This window comes from Tyto alba, unplaced genomic scaffold, assembly GCF_018691265.1.
Source record: "Tyto alba isolate M040663 unplaced genomic scaffold, T.alba_DEE_v4.0 Super-Scaffold_26, whole genome shotgun sequence".
Taxonomy (NCBI): Eukaryota; Metazoa; Chordata; class Aves; order Strigiformes; family Tytonidae; genus Tyto; species Tyto alba.
Genome location: NW_024881300.1, coordinates 1,591,414 through 1,615,257, shown reverse-complemented (window position 1 = coordinate 1,615,257; position 23,844 = coordinate 1,591,414). Strand labels below are relative to the sequence as shown.

General features: G+C 58.2%; 3 protein-coding genes across 7 annotated transcripts; 2 read left to right on the top strand and 1 right to left on the bottom strand.

Moving 5' to 3' along the window:
• Positions 1-946: 946 nt before the first annotated feature.
• On the top strand, positions 947-6,743 carry LOC104360301 (C-factor-like). The gene is made up of 6 exons (XM_032985331.2): positions 947-1,105; positions 1,322-1,373; positions 4,986-5,173; positions 5,630-5,788; positions 6,088-6,198; positions 6,563-6,743. Exons 1-6 carry the CDS (start codon positions 962-964, stop codon positions 6,674-6,676), a joined length of 768 nt encoding a protein of 255 aa, XP_032841222.1. The 5' UTR covers positions 947-961; the 3' UTR covers positions 6,677-6,743.
• A 559-nt stretch (positions 6,744-7,302) lies between these two features.
• Positions 7,303-18,005, bottom strand: LOC116959780 (C-factor-like). 5 transcript variants are annotated; one of them, XM_042797440.1, is made up of 8 exons: positions 15,924-18,005; positions 11,127-11,274; positions 10,989-11,019; positions 10,742-10,800; positions 9,472-10,630; positions 8,643-8,830; positions 8,206-8,364; positions 7,303-7,886 (listed from the first exon to the last, which is right to left on the bottom strand). In XM_042797440.1, the coding sequence occupies exons 5-8, from the start codon at positions 9,611-9,613 to the stop codon at positions 7,713-7,715; spliced, it is 663 nt and encodes a 220-aa protein (XP_042653374.1). In that variant the 5' UTR covers positions 9,614-10,630; positions 10,742-10,800; positions 10,989-11,019; positions 11,127-11,274; positions 15,924-18,005; the 3' UTR covers positions 7,303-7,712. The 5 variants fall into 5 exon arrangements, with proteins under 5 accessions (XP_042653374.1, XP_042653375.1, XP_042653373.1 ...); XM_042797441.1 differs by lacking the exon at positions 15,924-18,005 and adding an exon at positions 9,072-9,123 and having other exon boundaries at positions 11,127-11,374; XM_042797439.1 differs by lacking the exon at positions 15,924-18,005 and having other exon boundaries at positions 11,127-11,374.
• LOC116959779 lies at positions 12,712-23,835 on the top strand. The gene is made up of 14 exons (XM_042797324.1): positions 12,712-12,821; positions 14,577-14,706; positions 18,016-18,140; positions 18,668-18,758; positions 18,877-18,956; positions 19,185-19,229; positions 19,799-19,833; positions 20,205-20,368; positions 20,551-20,638; positions 20,793-20,873; positions 21,559-21,657; positions 21,905-22,629; positions 23,032-23,108; positions 23,295-23,835. Exons 1-14 carry the CDS (start codon positions 12,712-12,714, stop codon positions 23,356-23,358), a joined length of 1,914 nt encoding a protein of 637 aa, XP_042653258.1. The 3' UTR covers positions 23,359-23,835.
• The last annotated feature ends 9 nt before the right edge of the window (positions 23,836-23,844 follow it).

Below are 23,844 nucleotides of genomic sequence, written 5' to 3'. Positions count from 1 at the left end.
TCTGGTGATTGCCAGACCTGGAACTGCTCAAATACTCAGAGAATAGTCAGCTCTGTCCCCTCTGCCAGGCTGATGGAGGCTGGGCAACAGATGTGTCCCTTTGGCCACATCCAGATGTGATGGACCCATCCCTGCTACTTTCCTCTTTATTTCCTCCCCCACCTTAAATTCAGGCTGCTCCAATTCTTCTGTTTCAGCTGAGGCTTTGTACATGGCAGCTCTTTGTTTCTTTCAGCACCTTACTCACTTCTGCCTCCTCAAAATCCATGCCCCCGGGCTGGTCTGGGATGCAGGAGCCTTGGCTTTGCAGGCACCTTTTGGGCTGATAAACATCCAGCATTGTCCTCCAGCAAGGAAAAGGGTGGTGGTTGTGACCTTGGAGCCCCAGCAGCAGGTGGTTGGGGCCACAGGGAGCTGGGGGTCTTCTCTGCTGGCTCCAGGGTGCTCTGGGTGAGAGCACGGGCATGAGTTGAGCTGCCAGTGTTAGACATACCCTCCCTGCGCTTCCCAGGCTGGGCTTTGGATTAGCATCCCTGCGTTCAACCATCCCAAACTCACCCCCCCCCCCCCAAACTGGGAGATAGCTGGCCACAGCCAAATTTGGACCTGTTTTCTCCTCCCTGGTGGTGTTTCCAAGTGCTCTTCCAAGCTTGTGGTAGAGGTGACCCTTCCTCTGAGGTTACAGAGATGCTGGGAGCTGGGGTTTTAGAGGAGTGAAGCAGTGGGGAGCTGGGTAATACAGGAGACATAGACCCCTATGTGCCGAAATGATAGGGAGCCCTTGGTCCACCCTGAGGACCCTGGCTCTGCCTGGGTCAGGCGAGGGGCCAGGGCTGGTGCTGGCACCGTCCCCGTCCCCGTGGGCGCCCGGAGCCACACCCTGGGCTGTGCCCAACTCTTCTTCACGCCGAGCAGGCGGCAATCCTGCCGTGTGTCACCGCCCGGCGCGGCGGCCGTGGAGATGGCTGCGCTGGCTCGGAGCGTCCTGGTGACGGGGTCCAACCGGGGCATCGGGCTGGAGCTCGTGAGGCAGCTCGCCGCCAGCCCCCGGCCCCCCCAGCACATCTTTGCCACCTGCCGCGACCCCGAGGGTCCGAGAGGGAAGGTCAGTGTGGGCGCAGGGCACGGGGATGGGCCCAAGCCAGGTGGGCGAAGGGAATTTATGGTCCCCGCAGCCCTCCCGGCTTGCTGCCAGATCCATCCCTGGCCGGGTGGTCCGGCAGTGCGGGCAGGGTCTCCTAACCCCCCAGCCCCATGAGAGACATGGCCGTGCCACTGGTGACTTCTAACCTCCTCCCTCGCTCCATCATTTTGTTTCCAGGCCCTGCAAGAATTAGCTGCCCAGCACCCCAGCATCAAACTGGTCCAGCTAGGTATGGAGCAATCTCCCTCCTTGCACGCAACACTGCTTCTAGCCCTCCGCTCGCTTTGGGGACGGGATGGGGGGCAGGTTTGTCGGGCAGCTCAGTGCTGGCAGCCGGGCAGCTCCAGCCCTGCCACGCGGGGAGGGACCAGTGCACATCTGGGTAGGCTTCCCCCTCAAAGCAGAGCTGTCCTCTGGCTGGAAGCAGTCAAACTGGCTTCAGAGGCAGGCAGAGGTGGGTCCGGACACCTCAGCTGAGCAAGTTTCATGGGAGAGGCATGACCTCTGTTCCCAAAGATGCTAAATATAGTGCCCAAGTTTTGATCTGGGACATGCAGGTTCACAAAGCAAAGCAAGGCAGGGTGCAGCAAGCAAACTTACCAGATGGTTCCTAAGGAGAAGGGCTGGTTTGGGGTCTCGGAGGTGGGCATGGCCAGCATTTCCTTCTCTGCAGGTAAAAAAAGGGAGAAAAGAATTAAGGTAAAAGGATGCATATAGGAAATCTGGACTTGTGGAGGTGTTGGTATTGCGGGTTGATGCTCAGACCCGGAGGCATGCTCCTGTTCGGGATGTCTGGAGCCTGGAGTGGGGAGGTGTCCTTTTGTCCTTTGCTTGCTCTTGTGGAGGCGGGCCAGATTCGGTGGCTTTTGTCAGCAGCACTGGAGAGCAACAGGAGAAGGTGGCTAATGGACCTGGACAGCCCAGGGACTTGGGGGAGAAAAATGAAAGCAGCCAGGGAAGTGTTTGGTGCTGCCAAAGTTGGGGTATTTGCAGGCAGGAAGCTTCCAGGGTGCCAGGCAGGGATGGGGGGCTCGCTGGGGAGGACAGCGTTGGGGTGAAGCGTGAGGAGATAAGGGGCACCAAGCTGAGGAACGTGGTTTCTTGCAGATGTGTCTTGAGGAGGCAGACAGCACTGGCTGAGAGAGCAGGGGCTGCTCACAGCCACTTTTTTTTAAGAAGAGTTGGTCAAAAAAGACTATCTAAACCCAAAAGGAACATTCTGGGGAAGCGTTTGCACCAGAATTGCCATTGCTGAAATAAGTGAGGTGGGAAGCAGCCAGAGCTTCTAAATGCTTCTGAGTATTTCCTTAGAGCAAATAATAAGAAAACTGAATCGAGGCAATGCAAAGACCATATCAGTCTCTGCCTACTTATTTATTTGTTTAAAAGCACCTGAAAAGTTCAAGTAATTTTTAGCATTTTTTAGCAAAGAAGGCATTCCTGGAGTCAGGCTTACTGAAAAAAGGCAGCAAATTTCTCTCTTACTATCAAATAGATTATTAAAGTAGAACGCCTTCTCTGTGATTAAAAATAGCATCTTTAAAATTACCTGTGAGCCCCAACTAGCAGTACATGATGGGAAGATCACGCTTACTTTGCTCACCAAAGCATGGCCAACATAAAAGGGACATCTCAAGGGGCTGACTACTAAATAAACCACCTTTACTAAAACACCTACACTCCAAAACCCAGACTACCAATAAAGTCCCGATATAAGCTAAAGAGCTATGAAAAATCCAACGGCAACAAAGTATTTTTTAAAAAAGAGAAGCTGCTTTGGGGTGTTTTTCTCCATCTTAAGGGAAGGTTGGCTTCAAACCAGTAACCGGAATGCACTTTTCAGAAAGGAAATTAGAAATTAACTCCAAAACATGTAAGACCTGTCGCTTCCTTTTGTTCTCACTCTCTTTCTTTTTCATCCTTATCCTCTTATTTCTTCCAAGGAGACAAGAGTTTGTTCCTTCAGCAAATTTAGCTGTCGTAGCACTAGGAACATGCTGGTCCCACACACCTGGCCTCTTGGATCAGTGACTCAGCTAGTCCAGACCGAGCAGTTAATCATTCACCAAAGCAACTGAAAGATCCTTCACACGTGGTGGAGTGATGGAGCCTTGAACTCCGTTCAATCATTATCCAAAGAGAAGTCACTAAAAAGCACCCTGTGATCTGTCCTGCAGCTGGCTATGCGTGTCCTCTCGAATCCCAAGGCTCCATCCCCTCATGTATGGCATCCCCACAGCAGATCATCTCATCAAATCCCCCCCAAATGTTTTCATGACACCTCTATGAAGGTCTGTGCTGCACAAGGCAAGGTGGTAACAACTCCCAGGCCACTCAAGTACTTGCTTACCGCCACAAAGGCACCAGGATAGTTAAAAATGCCAGGAAAACGGATCATTCTGCTGCTCATCAGTGTACAAAATACTCTAAGAAGGGAATATTCAGTCTTGCAAAGCTTTGCTAACTCAGTCTTGTCTGAGTGTGAGAGCAGAAACACAGCTTGAGGGCCAAAGTGTTGCAAAAAAAGAAATCTAGCTCTGCTATCTCCCCTACCCAGCAGGCTCATTAGATAAGCACCAGCAAATAATGTGTGCAGAAATGTGCACGGGGAGCAAAGCCACACTTCAACATGCCCATACACATGAACATTCATAGTTCTTAAGGACTTGGAGTGTACTTAGAATATTAAAAGGCAAGATATGAAGGTTAATGTTGGCCTAACCAGCCCATTGCAGATCCTGAAGGTGTTTAGACGACCCCTTTTAAATCTACAACGGACACTTCGGTGGGGTGAGCACCTGGTAGGGCATGCACATCCTAACAAACAAACCAAAAAGCTGAACGCAAACTTAAAAAATAACACTCCTATTGCTTTTGCCAAAAAATCCTGCAATTAAAGCATGGAAGATTTTCAAAAAGATACCAGTATTCAGGTGAAAAAAAAGGCACTGGAAATGCTTGGTCCTGTTAGCACAAAATCAGTTGGTTTTGGTTGCTTGAGAGGGGTTGTCTCCACAAGTTGGCCAGAGCATCTGTAGAGATGGGGAAGTTCAGACTCGGCGCCTGCAAATACTGCAGGTGATATCCCAAATCTTTTATTACTTGTACTCACCTCAGCTCATCCGTCAGCTCCAAATTCTCATCGGTAACAATGTGAAGCAAAAAAAAAAAGTCTAAACAAAAGAAAAAAAAAAAAAAAGCAAAAGAAGGGATTTCTTCATACAAACAGCTGCAAAGCTGTGGGAAGCTCTTCTGTGGAAGATCAATTTAAGCACAAAAAATTGTTTAAAAAGTCAAAGATAGTTCTAAATGATCTGTCAGAACCGATATAAACCAGAAAATACCTTCATATAATTCAACAGTAAAATGAATGTGCCCCCCCTATGTTAACAGCCCTTCTAGCTGCTGTGCAGTACAGAAGGACCTGAAGAATGTCATTAGGTTGTTTCCCCAAGGATGGTGTCTACCCTTAAAATGTGCCCATCCAGCTGCGCTGGCTTCTGGTGGAAATAAAACTGGGAGCCTCAGTGCGCAAAGACCGAGCATCCCTTGTGTAATCGTAAATTCCTTGAATACAGAAAGCAAATACAGCTGAGTTCTTCTTACCGGTAGCCTCCATATGACCAAAAAGGAGCTGAATTGAGGTTTAATTCAGCTAAGGCTGCGAAACCAAGAGGTGAGGACAAACTGCTGCTCATTTCAACGTGCTTAACACCCTGACCTGCTAAACCTGGTCCTTTCTTTCTGAATAATGCTAGTTTAAAGAGAGCCATTCCAGCCACAGCACGCTTTCCAGCGGGCCTCCTGGAACTCTCCCCCACTTTGCTTTTTGCCCTGGCAGACACGGTGAATTTGCCCAGCATCCGAGGGGCCGTGCGGGCTGTGGGGTCTCACCTGAAGGACCAGGGCTTGAACCTGCTTATCAACAACGCGGGCGTCAGCTCGCACGCCACGCTGCGCTCCCTGGATTCGCAGGAGATGCTCTCCGTGTTTGCCACCAACGTGGTTGGACCACTCCAGGTTGCTAAGGTACTACGTGTGGGCTTTTGGGGTTTCTCCTGCTTGGGGGAGCTGTTCCTCATGGCAAAGGTGCCCTCAGCCGGGTGGGTTCTTGCTCTCTCCGGGTGGGTTCTTGCTCTCTTGAATGAGGCAGACTGACGGAGTCAAGACCAGGACCGTGGGTTTCCTCTGCCCACCCAGAGAAGCAGGGAGGCAGCTCAGCCCAGCCCCAGCATCTCCCATCCTTCGCTCCTCCCCAGCTGGAGCTTGTGCCAACCCCGGACTGGCCGTGCCAGCTCGTTCCTTCCCTGGGGAAGGGAAAAGCTGGAGCCTGGCCTGTCCCTGGGGCATCCCCCCACCCCCTGCCCTTCTCCCGGGGGTGTCTGTCCAGCTGCTCGTCCATGGTCTGCGATAGAGACCTCCAGGGGTGTTCCTCGGGCGTGGGGCTTCTCACATATTAGGAGAGTATTGGTGTCTTTGTGCCAGGAGTTTCTGCCGCTCCTGGAGAAGGCGGCGAAGGCCGCGGGGAAAGAGGGGCTGAGCTGCAGCAGGACAGCCGTCATCAACGTCTCCACCAAACTGGGCTCCATCGGGCTCTGCCTTGGCGTGCTGGAGGCCCCCATGTACCCGTACCGGGCCAGCAAGGTGAGGTGCCAGGGGAGGTGCTGGGGGATGCTCTGTTGTGCGCTGTGCTCGTGGAGGGGAGCCTGTGGGGGGCACCCAACTGCCCCAGGCCACCCACCCCCCGCCTGGCTCTCCCAAGCATAAGCAGAGACTGAAAGCAGCAGCACCCAGGACTGAGCCTTTCAGGTGGGTTGTGCCGATGCTTTATCCCAGAGCAAAGTCTCATTTTCCACCTCCACAGCCATTTTCTGGCTGGGCAATGTCCCCCCTCCTGCCCGCCTGTGCCCTGAGTTGTGCTGGCATGACGGTGCCTCTTCCAGGCTGCCCAAAACATGGTGACGAGGTGCATGGCTGCGGAGCTCCAAGACAAGGGGATCTTGTGCACGGCCATCCATCCTGGCTGGGTGAAGACAGACATGGGGACTGAAAAGGTACTGTGGTGTGCAGGGGAGGGTCAGCAGGACCCCCGCTGTACCCCCAACTCTCGGGGAGGGCAGGGGCACCTGGAGCAGGGGATGTTGTGTGATGCTGTGGGCTGCCAGGACCATCTCCTGGGATGGAGGAGGCAGGGAACAGGCAGCAAGCTGCCAACGTGCCAAGTGCCAGCCCTGTCCCCGCCACCCAGCACAGACAGCAGATGGGTGGCAGTAAGGAAAAATAGAAAAATATCCCCCCCATGAGCACTGTGGGTGCTGCTCCCCAGGCCGTGCACCCTCCGGTCTGCCCAAGCCCGGCTGCTTTCTGTTGCCGGTCACAGCCCACGGCGGTGATGCTGCACCTTGTCTTCTTCTGCAGGCGCCCCTGACCGTGGAGCAGAGTGTGCGGGGCATCCTGACCGTGCTGGCCAGCCTCTCGCAGGACACCTCCGGAGCCTTCCTCGACTGGGAAGGGAACACCTTGCCCTGGTGACAGATGGACGGACGGCGCCTCTCGCCCACACTGCAGCCTCCCACTCGCCGGCTCACCCCTCTGGCATGGTCACCCCACTCGCCCTCAGCCCACCCCAGGCTGCCAGGGAGAGGGGAAGGGTGTGGGAAGCAGCTTCTCTCCCCTTCCCCACCCCACGCGCAGCCCTGCAGCCTCCCCCCGTACCCCGCTGTCTCTGTAAAAACTGGGAGCTGACGCCTCTGCTCTGTCTCCACACCCTCAGCCTCCAACTCCCTGGCCGAGCCCAGTGCCTGCTCCCCACGCACTGCGTCCGTCTGTCCTGCCTGCAACCAGGCATCCACCAATTGAGGGGAAAAGGCCCTGTCACACCCAGCCCCTCAGGCACCCCAGGCTGAGCACAGCCCTGGGAGGGGGCTCGGAAGATCTCTCTCATCCCAGGAGAGGGGCTGTGCCCCAGCTCCAGTGCCTCCTGGAGGGGACATCTCCCGAGGGCGGTCGTGGTGCCACAGGACCCGCAGGCTGTCACTCGTGGGGACCCCAGCCACAGCCGTGGGTCAGGCAGGTGGCTGCAGGCTGCGGGTTGCGGGGCAGAGCCACCGAGAAGGGGCCACCCCCGCGAGTTGGCAGCACGCAGCAGAGCCGGTGGCTTCTCAGACAGGGGTTTATTGAGGACGTGGGGCAGGTGGGAGCAGCGGCCCCGGGCCCCGCTGCCAGGAGGCTGGGCTGGCATCTCACCAGGGCACAACCTTCCCTTCCCAGTCCAGGAGGGTGCCAGTGTCCTTCTCGGAGAGGGAGGAGAGCACCTTCAGCATCCCTTGCACGCTGGTGTCCACCGTCGTGGGGGGCTGCGGGGCAAAGGGGGAGAGGCAGCCTGTGCCCAAAGACTGGCTAAGGGCTGCCCTGGAGCAGCCGGGGGCAGGGGCAGGAGCTGCTTGAGGGCAAGGGGAAAGCTGCCAGCCCCAGAAAGGGAGCCGAGGGGATGGGAGGGCACCAGGAACGTGGGGTCAGGGCAGGGGGAACTGCCCAGGCAGGGATGGGGCAGGCAGGGAGGTTGTGGTCAGGGGTCAGGGCAGCCAAATCCCTCTCCTGGAAAATCAGGAGAAACACCTAGCGCGTGTCCGACGGAGTTCCCCGTGTTGGTTTGCACCCAGCCGGGGTGGAGAGCAGCGCAGAGGATGCCGTGCTCCCGGTACCGCAGGGACTGGCACTTGGTCAGCATGTTCAGAGCAGCCTGCGGGGAGACAGGGCAGGGATGGTGGTGGGAGGGGAAGGGTGGCTGCAAGGGGACGTGTCCAGACCCCGCTGCGGGCTGGGGCAGGGCAGGGCAGGCGTAGGCAGCTCCCTGGGGCACAAGGTGCTGCTGCTCTATCCTCGTGCGGATGCCCAGCCCAGATGAGGGCCCGTCCTGGCACGGGAGAGGGATGCGGTGACTGACGGGAGCTCAGTCACAGCACAGAGAGGTGAAGGGACTGAGGGGGAGGTTGGAAGGTGCGTGAGATCTTCTGGAGAGGAGCGTGTCTGTGCTCACGTGCAGCACGGTGTGGCAGTACCTTGCTGCAGCGGTACGAGACAACTTGTCCGTGATTCCATAAATAGATTTCCTCAATGGAGCCTGCAGAGCTGGACATGTTGATGATGGCTGCCTTGCTGCAGCTCAGCGCTGAGCCCAGGCTACCCTGGGCTGCCTTCTTCAGCAAGGGCAGGAACGCCTGCGAGGAGGAAGAGGAGACAGGGGCACACACGGAGATGGCACGGGGGAGAGGACCAGCTCCTTCCACAACGGGCAGCATCGGCACCAGCACCGGAGCATCCTCCCTCCTCTTCCCACCGCCCCAGCCCGCCGGGCTCCAGCTCCCGAGCTCCAGCCTGCAGCTCCACGAGCTTCTCGCTGAGCAAGAGCCCGTCGGGCGCCAGAGCGGAGGCAGGACCCCCTCACACCAGCCCTTCGTGCCCCCCCGGCACAGCCCAGCTCGGGTGCGGGTCTCACCTGGCCCAGCAGCAGGGGCCCAACCATGTTGGTGGTGTAAACGTGGATCATGTTCTCCGGCGTCTCGGTATCAAGCGAGCTCACCTTGGCCATGCCAGCGTTGTTGATGAGGAGGTTCAGCCCTGAGCCCCCCAGGTGCTCCCCGACTCTGGCTGCAGCCGCCTGGATGCTGGCGGGGTCGGTGACTTCTGCAGAGATGACACAGGGCAGGTCAGGGTCCCCGTGGTGGCTTGGTGGCCCCTGTGGCCCCCCCAGGGACGTGGCCTCGGGGATGGCCATGGGCAGGAGGGGTGGCAGTGCCTGGTGTCCCCGCAGGCACCCCGTGCATCGGCGCGGCTCCCTCCTGGCACGGGACCCCCGGGGTGTGCACAGCACCCTGGCACCCACCAGAGGAACCGGGGTGAGGGATCCCGACCTCGGGGCACCTACCGAGCGGGATGATGACCAGGTTGGGGTGCTTGGAGGCCAAATTCTGTAACTCCTGCAAAAGAGGGGACCACGCGGGCACGGCGGGGCAGGAGGGGCTGGGCAGCGGCTCAGCTTTTCCCAGGCAAAGCCCGTGTCGCTCCAGCTCCGTCCTTGCACGGCCTCACGCCCAGCACCCCGCTCCCGTGGGATGGGGCTCCGTGCCGCCGGCACACCCCCCGTGCCACTGTCCCCCCCCACAGCCCGTGCACAGCCGGTCCCACAGCCGTCCCAGCCCAGCTGCCCCGTGCCGCGGGTGCCCGGCTGCAGCTCGAGCCCTTTGCTAAACCCCATCCCTGCTCCACCCTGCTGCCCCCTCCCTCTGTCCCCCAGCACAGCCCACTGCGTCCCAGCCCAGCCTCACCTGCGCTCGCTGTCCCTTGGGGTCCCGACAAGTCGCAAACACCCACTTGGGTGGCTTTGGCATCCCCAGGAGATGCCAGACAAGCCCCAGGCCGATTCCCCGGTTGGCCCCAGTCACCAGAACAGGGCGGATCTAAAACCATGCTGCTCCATCCGCCAATCTCGCCCTGACTCTGCAGTTAGCTTTTCCTACACAGTTATCATGTATTTACCCATGAGGGCTTGCATCAGCCCATGGCTTTGTGAAATTCGGTGTCTGCACCCCAGTCTCTTGGCCACGGTCCATAACCACCATCCACCTTTCCTGGCAGCTGAGGAATGATGCAAAGTGTCCTGCCCAAGCAGGGAATGCCCTCAGATGGATGTCTGGAGACCTGCTCTTCATACCTTCCCTCCTGCACCAAACTTGAGCCACTCGGTTTTCAGGGCCGGTGCTACCCCTGTTCCTGCACCGAGATGCCCCCTCCCACCGCCACCCTCCCTCTTGGGACACCAGGATCTGTCCCTCGCCTTGCCTGAGGTCAGGCAGGCAAGGGTAGACTTGCTGGTCCCACACAGTGCAGTTTATTGGCCTTAATTTGTGCAGCACCAAAGTCTAGGTCAACGATGGGGCAGCCAGGACAGGCAAGTGTCCCTTGGCCACTGCAACAGGCTGAAAAACCTAGAAACGCCCCCTGGATCACTTGGAAACCCTCCAGAGCTGCCTAGAGCAACCCCTTCCTCAGGGTCTGCTCTAACAACACCTACAGTATTTAAGTTGTAAGTGTAATAGAAGGATAAAATTCAGTTTTGCCCCCCAGGTGTAACTGTGGGGTGGCTGGGAATCGGGGCTGCACCCCAGCACACACAGAGCACACAACGGACATCCAGTTCCAGGGTGGTCCAGGTACTCCCCAGCTCATTCCTGCAGCAGCGAGGCGTCGGACTGACTGATGGACTGCAATCCCAGCTGCCATCCAAGGAAAACACCTGGCTGGTGGATACAGAAGCTTTGGGATAGGCTTGAAGATCCCCCAGGAGCTCCTGCTGTGCCTAAAGTCAACGGAGAAGCACCACTTGCATGTCTCCATGGGCTGATGAACATGCTGTGGGGAGGATCTGGGCATCCCACAGCCTCCTCAGGTGGTTCCAGCTGCAGCATCACCCAAACTGTGCACAGGCTGTAATAGAGGAAGATACATTTAAGATAGTTAGGAGATGTTTTGTAGGTAGTTTAAGATCAGGCAGGTGATCATGCAGGACCGGGTGGGTGTAAGCTTGGGGACTCTTACCTGCTCCAGCCGGAGATGCTGCTACAAGGACCTTTGTCACTGGACAGTAACCAGCCATCCTGTGCAAGAGATTTGATTCTCCATGTGCATGCTACCTTATGCAAAGATCCCAATTGTCATGGTTTGAGCCCAGAGGGCAACTGAGCTCCACGCAGCCACTTGCTCACCCCTTCCCTCTCAGGAATGGGAAGGAGAAAAAAACCAAAAGGCTCAGGAATCGAGGTAAGGACAGGGAAGGGTGGCTCACCTGTTATGGCCACTGGCAAAAGACAGACTCCCTAGGGGAAGAAAAAAGAAACATCAATTTAATTCAAACACCAACAACACTTAGCAATCAGAGTAAGACAGAAGTATAACCACATCTTAAAAACACCTTTCTCCCCACCTCTGTTCCTCCTGGGCCCAGCTTTGCTCCCCATTTCTCTCCCTCCTCCCCCGCTGCAGCACGGAGGGGCAAAGGATGGGGGTTACGGTCAGCTCACCACCCGTTGTCTCTACTGCTCCTTCCTCCTCAGGGGGAGCACTCCTCACACCTGCTGCAGTGTGGGATCCTTCTCATAGGAGACAGTCTTCCATGAACTTTCTCCGTCGTGAGCCCTTCCCACGGGCTGCAGCCCTTCCCAAGCTGCTCCAGCGTGGGTCCCCCCTACGTGTTGCAGTCCTCCCAGCACCGAACTACATGGCGGGGGCTTCCCACAGAGTCCTGGCCTGCTTTGGGCACAGCCCCTGCTCCGGCGTGGGGGCCTCCACGGGCTGCGGGTGGCATCTGCTCCACCATGGACCTCCATGTCTCTCCCCAGGGCACAGCCAGGGGAGTCTCTGCTCCGGCGCACCTCCCTCGCTCCTCCTTCTCCTCCTCCCTTCTTCCACTGACCTTGGTGTTTGTAGAAGTATCTCCCTCACAACTCCTCCTCACAACTCCCAACTCCTCCTCCCAGGTTCCCCCTTCTTAACGACGTTATTGCAGAGGTGTGGCCACCACCGCTAACTGGCTCGGCCTTGGCGCAGAAGAGGGTCCAGCTGGGAATTGGAGGAGCTTCCAGAAGCTTCTCAGAGGGGCCACCACTGTAGCCCCCCCTTCCCCGCTGCCAAAACTCCCAGCCACACACAGGTACACCCAACACACCAATAAATTAGCTGTTTTCTTTAAAAACAAACCCTGCTGTCTACTCCTCTGCGTAGCACTGATCCACCTTGTGGCATTTCACTCCAGCCTCTGGCCTGGGGATGAGGAGTCACCGGCTGGACCGAGCCATGACTCACACGGCCTGATTTCAGCCCTGACCTGAGCGAGAGGACACGTTTGCTGTCCCTCCAACGTGTGTCTGGAGTTTTCCCCGTTTGCTTGTTGGATTTGAGCAGGTAAGTGGCTTTAATGCCTTAAGAGGAGGTGAAGTGGGCACGAGGCTGTTGTGGAAGGCTGGTTCTCCCCAGGGGTGACCCGCCGGGGAGAACCTGGGGCTGCTTAGGGGGATTGGACCCCAAACTAAAGGAAACAATGCGAAAACAAAGTGTTTCAGTGATGGTTTGGCACCACGTGTGAACCGCTGAGTGGGAAGCGGTAACAGGTCAGCCAAGAGTGGGTGTGTGCCCAGGAAAACGCTGGAGGAGAGCAGGGAGCCTGCTGGGGTTGGGATGGGATGGAGGCCATGGCCCGGGGCTGCAGATGGGGAGAGGGATGGGGATGGGGATGCGGATGGGAATGGGGTGGGGATGGGGCCGTGGACGGGGCTAAGGGCGCGGGTGGGGCTGGGGCCGTGGGTGGGGATAAGGACGGGAACGGGGTTGGGATGGGGATGGCGCCAGGGCTGTGGACGGGGCTGCGGGTGGGAATGGGGCTGGGACGCGGATGGGGATGAGGACGGAACCGGGGCCCGGTGCCCCCCCCGCCGCCCCGCCCCGGATCCCGCGGCCGGGCTCCGTTTCCTGTTCCCGGGTCGCGGCCCCGTCCCGCCCGGCAGCGCGAGGCCATGGCGGCGGCGGCGGCGGCGGCGGCGGCGGCGGCGGCTTGTCCCGACGGGGCGGGCGCGGGGGAGCAGCCGGGGGGCGCGGCGGGGCGGCGGCAGGCGCTGGGCCCCAGGTGAGCGGGGAGGGGGGCAGCCACGGCTCCCCTGCCGTCCCCAAACCCTGCCATCCCGACCCTGCCATCCCTGACCCCTGCCATCCCCAAACCCTGCCATCCCCGACCCTGCCATCCCCGACCCCTGCCATCCCCGACCCTGCCATCCCCGACCCCTGCCATCCCCGACCCTGCCATCCCCACCCCTGCCATCCCCGACCCTGCCATCCCCAAACCCTGCCATCCCCGACCCTGCCATCCCCGACCCTGCCATCCCCGACCCTGCCATCCCCACCCCTGCCATCCCCGACCCCTGCCATCCCCGACCCTGCCATCCCCAAACCCTGCCATCCCCGACCCTGCCATCCCCGACCCTGCCATCCCTGACCCTGCCATCCCCGACCCTGCCATCCTCGACCCTGCCATCCCCACCCCTGCCATCCCCTCCCCTGCCATCCCCGACCCTGCCATCCCCACCCCTGCCATCCCCTCCCCTGCCATCCTCGACCCTGCCATCCCGGACCCTGCCATCCTCGACCCTGCCATCCCCACCCCTGCCATCCCCGACCCTGCCATCCCCAAACCCTGCCATCCCCGACCCTGCCATCCCCGACCCTGCCATCCCTGACCCTGCCATCCCCAACCCTGCCATCCCCGACCCTGCCATCCCCGACCCTGCCATCCCGACCCCTGCCATCCCCAAACCCTGCCATCCCCGACCCTGCCATCCCCACCCCTGCCATCCCCGACCCTGCCATCCCCAAACCCTGCCATCCCCAACCCTGCCATCCCCAAACCCTGCCCTCCCCGACCCTGCCATCCCCGACCCTGCCATCCCCGACCCCTGCCCTCCCCGACCCCTGCCCTCCCCGACCCTGCCATCCCCGACCCCTGCCATCCCCAAACCCTGCCATCCCCGAGCCCTGCCATCCCCACCCCTGCCATCCCCGACCCTGCCATCCCCGACCCCTGCCATCCCCGACCCTGCCATCCCCGACCCCTGCCATCCCCGACCCCTGCCATCCCCGAACCCTGCCATCCCCAACCCTGCCATCCCCGACCCTGCCATCCCCGACCCTGCCATCCCTGACCCCTGCCATCCCCAAACCCTGCCATCCCCGACCCTGCCATCCCCGACCCTGCCATCCCCGACCCTGCCATCCCCGACCCTGCCATCCCCGACCCCTGCCATCCTCACCCCTGCCATCCCCGACCCTGCCATCCCCGACCCTGCCATCCCCAACCCTGCAACCCTGCCATCCCCGACCCCTGCCATCCCCACCCCTGCCATCCCCGACCCTGCCATCCCCAAACCCTGCCATCCCCAACCCTGCCTGCCCCAGCCCTTTTCCAGCCAAGAGAGGCCCCCTTCACCCTTTTACAATTAAGAGAGTGATGGTTAAGTCCCGGGCACAGGAAAATAATTATGGGGGGATAATAAACAATATGAAAAGAGGTAGAAAAAAAATGTCCCAAACTAGGTGGGAGACTTGCAAAAGGCCCTCCCCTGCCCGCACATAGCTCCGGCACCCACCAGTGTTCCTGCTCCACAGCACGAGGGGGATGCTGCGGGATCTGCGTGCCCCCTGCAGCGCGTCGTCCTGGGCATGGCTCCCTTAGGATGGGTGTCCTTGCAGAGACGTGGGTGGATTTGGGCTGGATTTGAGTTATTACCCGGGGTTGTGGCTGTGTTTGGGGTGTGAAACCGATCCCAGGATGATGGAGCTTTGCTGCGTCCTGTTCTTATGATTTGGTGCCTTGTCTCTTTTCCCGTAGGTTTGTGTATGAGAACAAGAATATGTCTTTTCCTAAAGTCTACATCTTGCAGCCTTGGATTACCAACCTCTTGGTGAATTACGAGCAGCTGGATAACAGTGAGAATCTCCTGGCCGGGCAGGTCGTGCGGGTAGGTACCGAGAGGGACTGACCTAAAGTGCTCCAACAGCATTTGAAATCCAAATTCCTGGAAGTGTTCAGCAGTTCCCAATTCGGTGGCTGTGGATGGGCAACCCTCCTCAAAGTCCCTGATTTATTTTTTTATTTTTGAGGTGGAGGAGCTTTGCTTTGCCCACATCTGGCAGTTTTGTCTGACCTCTGCACCTCTGGTAGGTGTGCCCTGCTCTTGTCCAAAGAGTTTGCTGTCTCCAAGGTCGTCTTTTCTCCTCGACTCGCACTCACAGGCTGCCTTATCTTCCTCCTCCTCCTTCTCTTCACATCCTGTCCTTCCTCGTACCACGCCAGATGATGGGTGGTCCTGAGAGTGGGTAGCAGGAGGCAGAAGCAGGAGCTTCTGAGGTGTCTGGAGCCTCGTCCTGTCTGGTGGGACTTGGTGAGGCCATGAGCTCGTTCTCCCCTGGATGCTGGCTCTTCTGGGAGAGCCTCTTGCGTGGTGATTCAGGGCATGGGGCTCTGAGGCACAAAACCTGCTCCCGAGTCGTGCTCGGAGAGCTTTTAGTACAGCGCTGGCAATGTCTTTGATGTTTGATCTACCCTACGTGGCAGGAGGGAGCTTAAGTCAGGGGACTTTTGCCTGTTTGGGGCCTGATGGGCAGCAGGAAAGAAGCAGGAGGAAAAACAACTGAGCGGAGTCGGTGCTGCTGATCGTTGGCTGTGGACTTGGAGGGTTTGGATGAAGATGGTGTGAGACAGCTGGGTGCACAAGCAGACGTGGGACGCGCGCAGGCAGGGCGTGCGGTTCCTGCCTGTTGTGGTTTGAGCCCAGAGGGCAACTGAACTCCACGCAGCCGCTCCTTCACCCCTTCCCCCTCAGGGATGAGAAGGAGAAAATAAAACAAAAGGCTCGGGAATCGAGGTAAGGACAGGGAAGGGTGGCTCACCCATTATGGCCACTGGCAAAAGACAGACTCCCTAGGGGAAGAAAAAAGAAACATCAATTTAATTCAAACACCAACAACACTTAGCAATCAGAGTAAGACAGAAGTATAGCCACATCTTAAAAACACCTTCCTCCCCACCTCCGTTCCTCCTGGGCCCAGCTTTGCTCCCCATTTCTCTCCCTCCTCCCCCACTGCAGCACGGAGGGGCAAAGGATGGGGGTTACGGTCAGCTCACCACCCGTTGTCTCTACTGCTCCTTCCTCCTCAGGGGGAGCACTCCTCACACCCTTCCCCTGCTCCAGCATGGGTCCCCCCACATGTTGCAGTCCTCCCAGCACTGAACTACAACAGCGGGGGCTTCCCACAGAGTCCTGGCCTGCTTTGGGCACAGCCCCTGCTCCGGTGTGGGGTCCTCCACGGGCTGTGGGTGTCATCTGCTCCACCATGGACCTCCATGGGTGCAGGGGGGTGGCCCTGCCCTCTCACCATGGGCTGCAGGGGAGTCACTGCTCCAGCAAACCTCTTCGCTTCCTCCTCCTCCCTTTCTTCCACTGACCTTGGTGTTTGCAGAAGTGTCCTCCTTGCAACTCCTCACAACTCCAACTCCTCTCGGGTTGCCCTTCTTAAATACATTACTGCAGAGGTGTGGCCACCATCGCTAATTGGCTCAGACATGGAGCCAGGGGAGTTTTCGAGAAGCTTCTCTCAGGGGCCACCTCTGTAGTCCCTTTCCCTGCTATCAAAACCCCACCACACGCAAACCCAGCACACTGCCTTGTGATGGGCTGCAGTCATGACTTGGATGCTGGAGAAACCCAGCTCCAGTGCTCTGGTTTGCTGTTCTCTCGCAGCCTTTGGGTACTTGTAGCAGCATCTCACCACGGGCAACGTTATTGTTAACAGTCTCCTAGTGTCTTTTGGGGAAGGAGGTGTTTGAGGCAGCTCAGATGACTCCTCACTAACAGGAGCAGGAAGTAGAAAGATGGATATTTTGATTTAAACCGAAGGAGAGATGAGATGGGGAGAAAAAAATGACAGCGAGAGAAAGAAGACCCAGTGGTCCTCTTCTCTATCCTGTCTGAAGATGTGAAGGTGGTGAAATCACTGGTACCCAACTTCTTGTCCCATTCCCCTCTCCCATGCAGGAGATCTCTTGTGCCTGGGCTGATGAAGACCCAGCAGTGAATGAGTGGATCCCCCCTAGGGTTTGAGTGATTAATGAGGAGAGTTGCTTCGGTGTGACCACTTCTCCAAGCATCACCCACCCGAGTCCTCCACAGTGCGTGGAGGTTGGGAGCATACCTTGAGCAGCAGAGTCTTTCTCCAACTTCTTCTGGGCTCCAGCTGTGCCTACCTTCTTCTCTATCTGTTTTAGAACTATAACTTCCACACCTTACCCTTTTCTTTATCTTGTTTTTTTTTTTTATTCAGTCCAGTGAGCAGCCCTGCTTGCTGCTGGTGCTGGTGCTCTCTTGCAGTGTGTGCTAAGTGACTCTGCCTCTGCTGGGAGTTAAGAGTTGCCCATAATGAGTAGGTTCTTGTCAGAATGTCCCAGCTGATGATGACTGGTCTTTTTAGTGCGGTGGGCACCTATTAAAGGACACAGGCACACCTCTTGCCAAATGGAGGTGGCATTCGTGCCTGATGGGACGTGCCATTTCACATCCCCTCTTCATGCATCATCTCCCAACGTCACCAGTCAGGTGAACGATGTACATGACATATATGACCAAGTTGTAGGTGAGTACCAGGAGAAGCCGAGGACTGTAAGGACTGTAAGGACTGTAAGGGTTGGGGCAGGCCAGGACTGATCCACAGCTCCCGGCCCGCAGAGAAGGAAGGTATGAGATTTGTATGAGCAGTTTATTGCTTCCCTCAGGGGTTGTTTTGACCCAGCATGGATATGGCTTAGTACGAGCTCAGGGTTGCTACACCAGGATCTCCATTCAAAAGAAGGGAACAGCTATAGCAATCCTGCTGGTTGCTGCTGCTTTCTGTCTCCCTCTGCTTTGCAGAGGAGCACATGTCCCAAGCCTGCCCAGATCCTTTTTGCCTGGATTCCTTCTGCTAAAAAGTAAAAAAGTAAAAAAAAGCTTGGCTGTGGCTCCTCTCCCACCTTGACTTCAATTGCCCTCTCACACAATGTAGTGTGTCCTTTATTGTGTCTTGGTGTGGAGCCTGCTCAGTCCAGCCAGGAGGCACGGGCACATACCAAACCCCTTGGCCTTGGGGTCAGCATTAACCCGTGGCTTCATGGTGAACGGTGACCTTCTCTCCAAAGAGTCCAGTCTTTTGGCCAGGCATGGTGTCCTGTCCTTGTTCACAGGGAAGTCTGTAAGTGGGATTTCTTTTTTCCCCTCTCTCCAATCTCTTGATAGGTTTTGAGCGATTCAACGGCTCCAGGCCAACCTGGGGTCCTCCAAGATGCTGTCCTGCAGGTCACAGACGGGTCCTACCACATCCGCGTGGTCATTACGGCCGAAGCTCTGCAGACGGAGGAAAAGTGGGTTCCATCCTGACTCGGCTGTGGCTGGGACAGCGGTTCTCCCCAGCTGCTAGTGGGGCTCCTGCCTGGTCTTGTTTCAGGTTGTGTTAAGCTAAAGCAATCACAGGGTGGGAAGCCTGTGGTGAAAGAGCTGCTAAGAGGAGAAAGCCAGGATGCTGGTGCTCTGGTTTCGGCTGGCTAAGGATGGGCGGGGGTTGATGGCAGAAGCTGGGATGCCAGGTAGATGTGATTAGAAAGGACTAAAGAGCCCTGTGGTATCCTGGGCTGGTCCTTCAGTGCCTTCCTCAGTTTCCCCATTTGGACACCCCTAGACTGGTGGGGTGCTGGTAGCAGAGACAAGGATAAGCAGCACGGATAAGCTGCAGAAACCAGGAGCCCTTGGTCGCTGATGCTCGTGCCAAGACATGTTCTAGCATGCCCCAGTGTGGTGGGCATGGCTGTTGGGGGGAGCCCCACTATGTGTCTGGGTGGTCCAGCTCCATTCTTCATCTCTTGAAGATGTTTCTGCTCTGCTCTTTTTCCAGCATCCACATGCAGCTCAGGCTTTCCAGCCTTATTTGCAGAATTATCGTCTTGCAGAAGTACACGGTGTGTTTCCGGGAGGAGGCCAGACTGGTAAGTGAAGGCTTGGTGGCAGAGCTGGGGTGGGGGCGTGGGTGCTTGCTGGCCCCAGGGTGGGTGGGAGCAGAGGTGGGGCTGCAGAGGTGCCTTACGGCCTCCGTTTTCCCCGCAGGAGGACTGTGAGTTTTACGTCACGGCCCAGCAGTTCATCGTGCTGCCCATGGAGAGGCAGAGGATAGAGTCATCCGACGGGTACGGCCCGCAGGGTCTGCTCGGGGGGGGGGGGGGGGTGTGTGTGGGTGTGTGTGTGGGTGTGTTTCCTCATCTTCCCGGAGCGGCGCTGACCCTGGGCACTCCTGGTGTCACCTGGTTGTGGTGGGGACTTTTTGCTCTTTTGAAAGAGTAACTGTCTCCACCGCAAGCTGTGAAGGGAGATGGGGATTCGGGGGGAATCTGTAACCGGCTGCTCTCTTGCTGCAGGAACCATGAGCCCTCTGTGCTGAAGAAGATAAAGGAGCTCTGGCTGTAAGTACGGGGCTGGCCACTGCTGGGGAACATATCCAGACACCATGACAAGAGCATGCAGGCTCTCACTGGGGTGAGAGCAGGCTGGCAAGGGCAAGCACAGGTTATGGCAGCTCCTGGTTAATCTGTAGGACGTGACAGAGCCGAGTAGACCATGCAAAATGAGATCCTGGTGATGCAGAAGGCTCTCCATCCCCAAACTCTTCCTCTGAGCTGGCAGAGCTGGAAGGGAACACCCCTGGGCAGCTTGTTCCTGCCAGCCATGGACAGCGTGGCCGAGTGGGTGAGCCCTGCACAGCTCATTCTCCATTCTGTGCTTGGAGACCCAGCTCTGGAGATCCTCAGGGGTGTCTGTCAGTCCATCTCCAGGAGTGGGGCTCCCCGATGGGTATTCCTGGGACACTGAGCAGAGGTCGGTGGCCAGATCCAGCCCCCAGTGGGGAATCCACTACTTCCACAAGCCACGTCTCCCAGGCCAGGGTTGCTTGATCTGGGACTGAGAACTGCAAAAGGCTGCTGGCTGCCTGTGCCCCAGGCCTAACCTGGCTTTGTCTTCTTGGTCGTTGCAGGAAGAGTCTCGCTCTGAAGAACGCTCCCAACTCAGGTAAAGGGTTTTGGGGGGCACGCGTTGCTCTGGCTGCCTGATGGGGCTCCTGGCTCTCCTCAGCTTGGTCCGTGTTAGGCAGAGATAGCACAGACCTGGCCAGATGTCACAAGGCAATGTTGCTAAGCTCAAAGCAGGACAAGTTGGTGCTGACAGATAAAGCAGCGTGGGCCTGTGCTCACGCTGCTGCTCCGCGACCTGTGTGGAGAAATGAAAGATAGTTTTTAGAAGTAAAGGAAATGCAGAATTTAGGGTGTTTCCACAGGTTTCAGTGCACATGACGGTCACGCAGCGGAGTAGCAGCATTTTCAAGCAAGGGTCGCCTGAATGGTGGTGTCTTTTCCACTGACATTAATGTGTTCTTGCTCCAGAGCCATCCATCTCTCAGCTGATTGATGCTATAGGACAGAACCAGCTGGAGGTTTTGAAGGAAAATGCTGAGGAATGCTTGGATTTACGGATGCCCAAGGAGATGTCAGCGACGGTGAAGGACAAGGTTCCCATCACCCAGTGGGAGGCACAGTGCAAGGAAGAGGTCGGTCTGGCTGCTGTGACCGGGCTGTGACAGCTCACGGTGCTCTGGAGGGGTGGGAGAAGGAAGGGGAAGGGTGGTGGGCAGAGCTGGAGGTTTGCTGGGGAGAGATATGGTGTTCAGGTGGGCTCCTGCACCTCGAGTGGGACTGCCCAGCGAAAACCACATAATGTGTCTCATCTCAGCGGGGTGAGGACGTCTTCATGGTCCCGGCCCACACCCTGGTCATCCCTCCTGAGGAGGAGACAGTTGCTTCTGAGGCTTCTAAGGCAGGTCAGTGCGGTGGCTTCATCTGCAGGATAGACAGGCAGGCAGTTCAGTGCCTGAGCATGCGAAATAAGGGTCTCCCTGGGGTGGGGAGAAGAATTCCTTTGCTGCGGCTGTGCAGCGTGCTGGGATGCGACCGGCAGTGCCCCTTTCATTGCAGACACAAGCGAAGCAACTGCGGGGAAGAGCGACGATGGCAGGACAGTGCCAGGCAGCCTGAGTATCATATCCCAAGCCAGCTGTGAGTAGTGGGATCTCCAGATCCCATCCAGCCTCTTAGTAATTTCCTCTGCAGTTGGCTCAGCCCCTCTTCTCCTTGGACTGAGGGGAGGAGGGACCGGCATGCCCAGGTCTTCGGGAGACCAGGACTCCCAGCCCTGCCTCGAGCAGGCAGGGATTGGTCCCATTTCAGCAGCCTCCTGAAGCTGAGCAGCTTCGGTTTGTTGTGCCGGGAGCGTAACAAGTGATTTTGTCCCTTTGATGCCATCACGGAGCCCGAGTCTCCTGCCTGAGTGTGGGTTCTTGGCTGGCTGTGGTTCAGCACCGAGACGGGCATGTGTCACCTCTCTGGGCTTGGTGTCACCCAAGCTTTGCTGCAGAAGTGCCTGCAGGAGCTCCAGGTAGAGGAGGAGCTGAAGGGAGCTGCTGTCCTGGACGGTGCGGGGTGTAAGGGAAGGTCTTCTTCCCACGTGCCTGCTCTCTGGGCAGTGCCTGCCTCTCCGCGGCCTGCTACAGGGGCTGGCTGAGGTCCTGAAAGGACTCTAGCTGGAATACACCCTAGTTTTGGTTGGAGAGGGCTCTCGGGGCTCCCCTCAAGTGCTTTCTTTGTCTGAGACACTATGCACAGTTCTTTGTAGCGGCTGCAGGGTTGAGAGCGGGCAGCTGCTTTCTTGACCGATATCAATGCCCCGACTTGATTGTTGCAGCCACCGAGTCAACAGCCTTGTCGGAGAGCTCGGGGGAATCCCTGGAGAACCCCTGGAACATGCTCCCCCTGATATCTTTGGCCCTGAACTCTTCAGACGGTGAGTCCCCATGCCCCAGGGTGTCCAGCCTGCCTTGCCCGGGTGGATCCAACCCCTCTCCTCTCGCTGGGTGACCATGTAGCTCCTGGCTTGCTTTCCCCTGGCCGAAAAGTAGTGCTGCGGTGTTCTCCCCGCCCTGCGCCTGCATCATTCCAGCTCCCAGGCTGTCCTGCCCGACCTGACACGCTGGGGCAGGTCCCGCCTCTAGCCCCCCTGCCCAAGCTGACCGTCCGTTTTCTCTCACCAGAGACCTTTCCACAGGACCACTCACTGAAGACCCAGGAAGATTTGGCTGCTGACAGCAACACCCCCGACTTGCTGGAACCGTGTAGCCAGGGCTCTCCCGAGGGCTTGCTGCCGGGAGAGCCGGTGCAGGCCTCCTCTCCCTCCCTGCTCTGCTTCTACGGCAACACCGGCCGGGTGGGCACCGGCACCACGTGGGCACCATCAGCCGCGGAGGCGGCCTGCGATGCCCCCTGCGCTGCTCAAGGCCCGCAGGCATCGGGGGGCTCTCAGGCCACCCTGCCGTCCCTTTCGCCGGCTTCTCCCGTCTTGCCCAGCAGCCGCCTGCAACCCCTGCCTGAAGGGATGCCTCACAGGGAGCAGGCGGACTCCAGCGGCACGGATTTCCCACCACATGCGTTGAAGCGTGGGCTGGCTTGTGCCAGGACCCGGGGAGGAGATGCTGCGGGTGCCAAGAGGAAGCTGATGGCGGGAGATGACGGCCAGGCGCTGCTGGCCCTCGGTGGGCCGCAGCGTCCCCGCGGTGCCCCGCGGGGCAAGGGGAAGGAGAAGGGCAGGAGGCTGGAGCCCGTGAGCACACAGCGTGCAAAGAAGAGCAGAAAAGAGGCGGCAGGGCTGCGGCCTGGAAAGGAGCTCTCTGAGGAGATGGAGGAGGAGGAGGAGGAGGAGCGGGCAGCCCCAGCGAGCAGCCCCAGCGCCAGGATGGAGCAGCGCAGAGCTCTGCAACCGGTAAAGATGAAGCAAACTGGGGGGGGGGGGGGGATTCCCTGAGGTGGGAGGAGGGGGGGGGTGTGTTCACCAGGGAGGTTCTCTGTGTGTCCCCCCGCCACTGGTGTCCATCCGCAAGGCCTTTCCTCGCCTGGCTGGTGGGGAGGGGGAGTTGAAAGCAGGCGTCGCTGTAGATGGCAGCCCCAACTCTACCGAAGGATCTGGGTGAAGATGTGGTGGAGCCCGAGCTGGGTGGGAACCGACACTTGCTGGAGCATCTTCCAGCTTCAATAAGATTGGAAGAGCAGGAAACGATTGAGGGAGAGGCTCCGGAGTATCGGGGCCTCGGGCTGCATGGTGGGGCCGCGCTCTGGGCTCCGTGGCTGGGGCAGAGCAGCCTCACCCTCCCCTCTGCTTCTGCAGTATGTGAAAGAGAAGCCGGTCCAGTACAGATACGAGGCACCAAGCCCCGAGCTCTGCGAGCAGATAAGATCTGTCAGGTCAGTGCAGCGATGGCCTCGTACGGCCGTCCCTTGTTCCCCGCCACGGCTGGCCCCATGGGCTGCGGGCGTTGCTGCTTGCATCCCTGCAACGGGTCCCCAAACTCTGCCTTACCCCTCGTCACGGGGCAGTGTGTCCCCGGCTGGGGCCCTCCTCACCCTGGCCCCCCTGGTCTGGTTTTGCAGGATCTCGAAGGCGATGCTGAAGTGGGCGTGCTGGATACTCGTGGACAGGGAGGGAGACTCCTGAGCCAAGCCCGTCCTTTATCTTTTCACCAGTTCAGGCAAAACAATTTAGGGCTGCCTGGGAAGATGGGGGGGGGATACCAGGACCCCTGTCCCCAAGGGGGCCATTGAGTGGGTTGGCCTGGCCGCAGAGACCCCGGCTCCAGAGATGCTGGGGACATGACCTGTTGAAGGCCAGCACCCTCAGCGCTGACAGGGGACAAAAGCATCCGTTCAGGGATGCCTGTGCGTGAGCTGGCATCCCTCTCCCACCTTTTCCTCCTTTCCAAACGCCTTGGCTCAGCGAGTGGGGACAAGAGGTGACACAATGCCACCATAGCAGGGGCAGAGGCCCCACAACTTGATCCCTGCTCTGAAGGCAGCTCAGGCCTTTGGATGTTTTACTGATTGATTTAGGTAGGGTCCTGCACTGTTCATTACAAAAAATATCCTGCAGGGTTATGCCGTAGAAATTGAAAATAAAAATTGTATATTTTTTAAATACACAGCT